The sequence below is a fragment of the Oryx dammah genome, unplaced genomic scaffold (genome assembly GCF_014754425.2).
Source record: "Oryx dammah isolate SB20612 unplaced genomic scaffold, SCBI_Odam_1.1 HiC_scaffold_25, whole genome shotgun sequence".
Classification (NCBI taxonomy): Eukaryota; Metazoa; Chordata; class Mammalia; order Artiodactyla; family Bovidae; genus Oryx; species Oryx dammah.
The window spans coordinates 85,570,885-85,578,699 of record NW_024070209.1 but is presented as its reverse complement, the minus strand read 5'-3'; the positions used below and the strand labels follow the sequence as shown (position 1 = coordinate 85,578,699).

Genomic DNA, 7,815 nt, shown 5'->3' with positions numbered 1-7,815 from the left:
TAAAAAGATAAGTGAGGTCATCTGGGACACTCAATTGCAGAACTCACAAATCTATCTCTATAATTTAATCATACTTCACAGGGGAAAAAAAGGTACAAATGATACAGACGAGAAGAATGGAGATGACCCCAATCAAGGATAAAAGTGACAGTTTTAGTACAGTCCCAAATGCCACCATGATTTCAGATCAATTGAAATATCAACCTCTATAAAATAAGCCAAGCTACCAACAGAAAATGTTTTGTGTTTTTTTCCCAGAAGCTATATTATAATATGCTGCTCCGAGTCTCCATAGTCTTTTCACCAGTAACCCTTATCACTAACAGCTCATATTTTTGGATGTAAGCACAGGATAGGATTTTAAATATGGTTGTAGAGATGTAATTTCCATGAAGAAACTCAAGAAGCTCAAATGAAGACCAAATTCATAATCATTACTCTCTTTTCTCCCAAGCACCACTCTCCAAATAAAGTTATATGACAATACAGAGATATAACAGAGGTTCCCAATTAATATTTTGTTAACTCTAATAGTTAGACAAACCTCCTGATAAAATTTTTGCACCCCTACTTCATCAGAATTTCTATCAGAATTCCAAATGAAGTAAAAGTAACATTAAAAATAAAACCATTAGAGTACTAAAAGAAAATTCAGGTCTATGATATCATAATCTTGATAATGGAGAATGTCCTAAGCCAGAAAACACTCGACAGTGAGAAGACTAATAAACTTGATTACATAAAAGCTTCTATTATTCATTAAATATAAAAAAAAGACAAAGCATAGATACAGTGTAATTTTACTTCTTTTACATTTAATTTTCTCTCTCTCTGTGAGGAAACTATGGAGAAATGTCACTTGCATTTGTACCTTTCTTTAGTCTCTAAATTTTCTACAATAAGAACACATTATTTTTATTATTTAAAAAATAACAAATCTTACTTTACTTCAAAAAATAAAATCCATGTTTCTCTGTCTCAACCATTGCTGCCTGCTCATTTCCTTCAAGTAAAATGATACAAATTAAAAATTAAAGAAGAACTTTGAATAGAGCATGGGTTAAAGAACAGAACCATAACTAAGGATTTAATGTAGTTATTAAGTTGATTTAAAAAAAGCACCTATCAGTAAATTGATTTTCAACAAAGGTGCCAAGCAAGGCAATCCAATGACTAAAGAAAAACATTTTTTTACAAACTGTTGCTGGTGACTATACTGTACTACTGTGCTGTTACTACAACACTGTACAGATATACCTGAAAGTTGCTGAGAGTAAATCTTAAATACTCTCAAGATGACAACACCAATACAGTAATTATGTAAGGTAAAGGATGTGTTAGCTAACTTTACTGTGGTAAACATTAGGAAGTATTCTGTATCACCACCTTACACATATACAATGTTACATGTCAATAATATCTCAATAAAGCTGTGGAAAACATGTTGCTGAATAAGCTAAGTAACTGGATTTGGGGAATATGAGGAAAAACATTCACAGTGCACACTAAAACTGGCTTAACATATTATTCTAGACCTAAAAGTAAAACAATAAAGCTTCTAAAAGAAAGTAAAGGAAAACTTCTTTAAACATGGGAATAGACAATAGTCTTTCAAGCAGAAAAAGCAATAACGATAAAAAAAATGTGATTAAAAAACCACCTTGCCATATATTTGACAAAAAAACTGATACACAGGATATATAAACAGCTTGTGTAACTCAAAAATAAAGAATCTTGATTTGGGGGAATAAATGGATGAAAGATTTGAACAGATGCTTCACAGAAGAAGATATACAAATGTCCAGTTATGTGCATAAAAAAAGTACATCATTAGTCATCAGAAAAATGCAAACGAAAGTCACAATGAGATACCACTACCCACCCACAGAATGGCTAAACTTTAAGATTCAGTGTTGGGAAGGAACTGGAACTCTCCCAGGTTGCTGTGTGAATGTAAAATGGTATGACCACTTTAGGAAAAGATCTGACAGTTACATTAAAAAAAAAGAAAAAAAAAACTAAAGATACACTTACCCTATGACCTAGTAATGCCACTACTAGGTATTTAACTCAAGAGAAATGAAAATGTGTCCTCACAAAGACTTACTACTAGATTGCTTACAGTAAGCTTTATTAAAAGTTAAAGTATATTATACAAAATAGCCCAAAACTGAAAACAACCCAGGCATCCATCAACGGAAGATGCCTAACAAATTGTGCATTATACATACAATAGAATGATGCTGTTGCTACTGCTAAGTCGCTTCAGTCGTGTCCAACTCTGTGCAACCCCAGAGACAGCAGCCCACCAGGCCCCCCCAATCCCTGGGATTCTCCAGGCAAGAACACTGGAGTGGGTTGCCATTTCCTTCTCCAATGCATGAAAGTGAAAAGTGAAAGTGAAGTCGCTCAGTCATGTCTGACTCTTAGCGACCCCATGGACTGCAGCCTACCAGGCTCCTCCATCCATGGGATTTTCCAGGCAAGAATACTGGAGTGGGGTGCCACTGCCTTCTCCAACAACAGAATGCTAGTTAGCAATAAAAAAAGGAAAAAACTGCTGATACACAAAATAACAGGGATGAATCTCAAAACCTATCCTGAACTAAAGAAGCCAGATATAAGAGTACATTAGTCGTGTCCGACTCTTTGCAACCCCATGAATCGCAGTATGCCAGGCCTCCTGTGTATCACCAACTCCCGGAGTTCACTCAGACTCACGTCCATCGAGTCAGTGATGCCATCCAGCCATCTCATCCTCTGTTGTCCCCTTCTCCTCCTGCCCCCAATCCTTCCCAGCATCAGAGTCTTTTCCAATGAGTCAACTCTTCGCATGAGGTGGCCAAAGTACTGGAGTTTCAGCTTTAGCATCATTCCTTTTAAAGAACACCCAGGACTGATCTCCTTCAGAATGGATTGGTTGGATCTCCTTGCAGTCCAAGGGACTCTCAAGAGTCTTCTCCAACACCACAGTTCAAAAGCATCAATTCTTCGGTGCTCAGCCTTCTTCACAGTCCAACTCTCACATCCATACATGACCACAGGAAAAACCATAGCCTTGACTGAGCGACTGAACTGAACTATGGGTTCCGTTTATATAAAGTTCTAGAAAAGGCAAACGTAATCTTTAGCACCATTCTGAATGCTATATTTTCTTAGTATGCTTAGAATACTTCAGAATTTGAAATTGCAAAAGAGAACTTATCTGATCAGGACTCAACCAAACAACAGACAACAGCTTAGGCTTCAAGATATTCTTTACAACTATTTCTTTACAACTTTCTTTACAACTTTTTAAGGTGTGTGTTAAGTCAGTACTTCCTTACTTAGCCTGTGCTGGCCTTACCTTGGAGCAAGATGTTTCCAAATCCAGAATATTTGGATTTTAAAATAGTAATAAAGTATATATACTATGTACAGTATAGTCCCCAAAACTTTGGGGAGTCTGGGGTAGCATCCTGAAATCAAACGCTATTATTTCTCTTGTGCTCAGTAGCTTAGTCGTGTCCGACTCTTTGTGATCCCATGGATTGTAGCCCACCAGGCTCCTCTGTCCACGGGATTCTCCAGGCAAGATTACTGGAGTGGGTTGCCATTTCCTCCTCCAGGGGCTTTTGCGGACCCAAGGATTGAGTCCATGCCTTGTGCATTGGCAGCCAGATTCTTTACCACTGAGCCACCTGGGAAACTCCAGTATTTCTCCAGGGGAAGCTATTATTATTTACGCCAAGAGAGATAAACCGCCTAAAATACTTAACATCAGATCAGGACAGATGTTACATCAAATAAGCTTTAGCAAAAACCACTTTGATAAAAAATATTTTCACATAGTTTACAGGTTTAATAAAAATAAATCAAATGAAGTGTTTTGTATTCTAAGTTACTGAAAATCCTAAGTTTTTAATCACCTTTTCCCATCAACACAAGCCTAATAGAACACTTTACCCAAGCCTGAATCCCAGGGGTTACAATAATCATTTACTCTTTAAAATAATAAATCAAAGCACAAACTGTTAGAAAGACATCTCTCCAGCACAACAGTAAAGGACAATTCTTTTTACTGTAATATTTGGGTAAGCAGGATGGGAAGCTTAGTCTTGACAACAAAACATGGGTATATACTCAGAAGTTTCAAATAATGAAAAAGTATACTACTGAAGATCCTTGCCTGGGGTGGGGGCGGGGTGGCGTGGGGGGAAATACTACAGAAGCAAATCTCTCTCAAAACTCTGTTTTTAAGTAATACCTAGCAACTTACAATCTGCACCCACAAAAGGGATATATGCTCTTCAGATTAATCTGAAGGATCCACATAAAGCCTCTTTAAAACGAGCCACAGCAGAGAAAAAAGACACTTTAGTCTCTGTACTGACAGTCTTAGAATTCAGATCTATCTATGCTTGGTGACTGCTAGCACTTTTCTGATGGCAAATTCAAAACATAATGTTATTCATTCAAAATTTTATAGCAAGAAACAGCTGCCAATAGAACCATTTTCCTTTTCAAAGGAAATTAAAAACACTTACCTAAAAATATGCTAAATGCACAGAGAAGTGAGCTAAATTTAATAAGCACTACTATGTACCAAGCACTGAGCTAAGCACTTTTACATGTTATCTCATAGAATACTTTCTCCAACAAACAGTTTTAACTTCAAGGCCTAGCCTACAGTACCTATAATAGTAATATTAACTATTATAATAGTAACTTCTGGTATACTTCACCTCTTAGTTTTGTCACCTTAGGCAGTATATAATTTTAAATGGTACTTTCTAAGCTCCAAAATAAGTAACTAAGATTTGTGGCTGTGTTTTTATCATATTAAATTGTCTCTGTTTTAGAAAAAATATTAATATCTTCTATAATAAAATCAAAAGAAATGCCATTTACAGTAAAACAATGATCAATTGTGACAATGAAGGTTAACAGTAAGGTTTTAAATCTTTAAAGTGACCCTCACCATTACTTTAGGAAATATGTTTTTATAACACTTAAAAAAAATTAACTCATGGAATTTCTGTTTGAAAAGAAGAAAAAGTCCTAGAGATGGATAGTGGTGATATTTGCACAATAATGTGAATGTAATGCCACTGAAGTGTACATTTAAAATGGTTAAAACAGTCAATTTTATGTTATGGACAGGCTGTGTGCATGGTCAGGCACTCAATTGTGTTCAACTCTTTTCCACCCATGGACTGTCCACGGAATTTTCCAGGCAAGAATACTGGAGTAGGTTGCCATTTCCTACTCCAGGGAATCTTCAAACATGTCTCCTGCATTACCACATTTAAAAAAATCAATTCATTCTACTATTTGATATAATTAAATATACATGCTTAAAGCTAACACTGTAAATAACATGGTTTTTTTAAAAAAATCTTCAGCTTGTCGTTCTACAGTAGAAACACCAGCAACCTCAAAGAGTAAAGGACAATTTTGGGCCTGATAAGATTTATTGCAACCCAGAACCATAACAGTTAATCAGCTAAAAACAGCTAAGATGAAATCTGTCCAGTCAGCAGCATGTGATGTCCTACCAGCAGTATGTTACCTTAATAAAGGTGTAAAGTGTCTTGGCTGACCTAGGCACTCAATAAATGAATGGACCAGGCAGTTTACTGAGCATGTGTAATACTTCATTTTTTAAAAAGCAGCCTTCATTTTAATAATTTAGAAAACACTTTAATAAAAAAAGAATGTATGATCATAAATAGCTTAGGCTCAAGCTCATAATGACCCTAATAATTAACATCAGTAAAGCCTAAGAGATGAAAGTGCAAAAAATTTCTGAGGTTGAATATGAACCTGATGAATACTTGAGATTTGCTGTACTATTTTTAACTGAACTTTCTGGCCTTAGGTCAGAGTTTTGCTAGCAAAATACCAAAGTGAAAATGCTGGGAGTGAAGCCCAGAGTCTCTGCTCTGGTCTGGGAAAAGCTATGCCCTTCATGCAACCAACCCTATCCCCAATCGAAGACTTTGAAAACACTATCAGAGTGTCATGCTCCCATGAAAACATGAACAACACATTGACAGGAAAATCAGTAAAAGAAAATGTCAAACACGTCTGACACAGTACATCATTACATTCTGTGCACTGTACAGAAAGACACTCTTTAGTCAGTTCCTGCACTTTGGCCAAAGGGTACTGAGTCACTCTGCAAATGATTCCAGAAACCTCAAAGGATAACCAACAGCTTCTGAAGGAAAGTCAGTCCGTCACTGGAAAGGGAAGAGACAGTGTTTCTCATCATATAGTCAATAGATTTCTCCTGTCAGGGAGTAGAACAGGCATTCTGGAAGGAAATACCTATAGGATCCAAGGATCACCTACCGGAATTCTAGTTGTCCAGTTAATTTAACATCCAGCACATCTTTTTCACTTTCTTCTGCTCCCCAAGGTAAAAACCTACACCCCCTACCTTTTCCCATAAATGCAACTCTATTGCAAAGAGTCTGTAAAATACAACAGTCTATCCTAACAAAAGCAAGAAATAAATAAGCATTCTACAGTGCATTTCTGATCAATCTTGTTCCTTTCTTAAACAAAGCCAACTAGCAGGCTTTACGTGGCTATTAATTGGGATCGCCAAGGCCATCTCAGGAAAGAGAAACAATGAAAAGGAGAGACTGATAGTACACTACAATTCAAGTGAATTCTATAGCTCCTGGGCAATAATCGCGGAAATTAAACTTACAGAAATAGAAATGCACTGAATTGTAACGATTAATGTTCATAGACAACTGAAAACATGGAAACTTCAGGCTGTGTGTTACCAGATTTCAGACTGAACTCTTTGTCATGTACCCCAGGTAGAGACTCCCCGTAGGGACAGCCACCGGGTTTCTTTTGCTCCGACGCGCGTCCCCAGGCAGCATGACGCTCTTTCAGATAGGCTAGCCTGAGGTCTGATGGACAGCAGGTCTCCCCACACGACCCCCGACCCCAGACCCACAGGGCAGGAGGGAAGAAAAAGAGGGGTGCTTCCTCCCAGCGCTCCAAGACCGGGGCAGCCTCGGGTGACACCAGCTCCAGGAGGCAGAAGGGAAGAATCCAAGGTGGGTCTCTCTACTCCCGGAACTCGGTCGCAGAACTGTCTGGTCTCCCCGACCCGGGGCCCAGCTGCCGGGAAGCTGGGCAGGGTGGGGCGAGACCTCCCCCCCGCCGCCCGCCCCCACTGCTGGGTGGGCACAGAGGGGTGGGCAGTCGGGGCAATCTACGGTTCGATCGGTCATCAGGGAGGGCTCCCGGGCCCCTGGCCACATACCAGCAAGCTCTCCACGTTAATGGGCGAGCGAGGGTCTCGGATCAGCGCCTCCAGCTTCCTCTGACGGCTCGCGCCCGCGCCGTCCCCCGACACGGCCTCGGGGGCGCCGGGCATCTTCCCCGTCGGCGGGGGCCGGCTCATGCCGCCGCCAGGCCCGCACTCCGCTCCCCGCGCTCCGGCCCGGCCGGCCTCGGGGCCTACCGCCGCCCTCGAACCACCGGCTCCGGCCGGGGCTCCGCCCGGGCCCACCGCGCGCCTGGAGCTCAGCGCCCCGGGGCCTTGGGGCTGTGGGAGGCCCGCCCGGCCCCGGGAGCAGCGCGGAGCAGACGGCGTCCCCGCCCCTCAGTCAGATTCGCGCCGCCCGGTCCACTTCTCCGCCGCGAGCTCCCGCAGGACTCCGAGGGCGGGAGCGGGGAAGTGGCGCCGCCACCACCGGGCCCCCCGGGGGCTGTCCCGCCCTCTGGGGTCTCCGGGAAGGTGAAGCCCCGGCTCCGGACAACTACGGCCGCGGCCAGCCGGCTCCCATGACCGCCGGCGGCTGCCCG

At 41.1% G+C, this 7,815-nt stretch overlaps 1 protein-coding gene across 7 annotated transcripts in view; it reads right to left on the bottom strand.

The window, feature by feature from the left end:
- Positions 1-7,785, bottom strand: part of ROCK2 (Rho associated coiled-coil containing protein kinase 2) — a 133,133-nt gene extending 125,348 nt beyond the window's left edge. For 5 of the 7 annotated variants that reach the window (XM_040224902.1, XM_040224904.1, XM_040224905.1 and 2 more), the window contains exon 1: positions 7,271-7,411. In XM_040224902.1, coding sequence (XP_040080836.1) covers positions 7,271-7,411 — 141 coding nt within the window. Of the gene's footprint in view, positions 1-7,270 lie in introns of all 7 variants that reach the window. The other 2 variants (XM_040224900.1, XM_040224901.1) reach the window with 1 other exon arrangement.
- Positions 7,786-7,815: the final 30 nt, after the last annotated feature.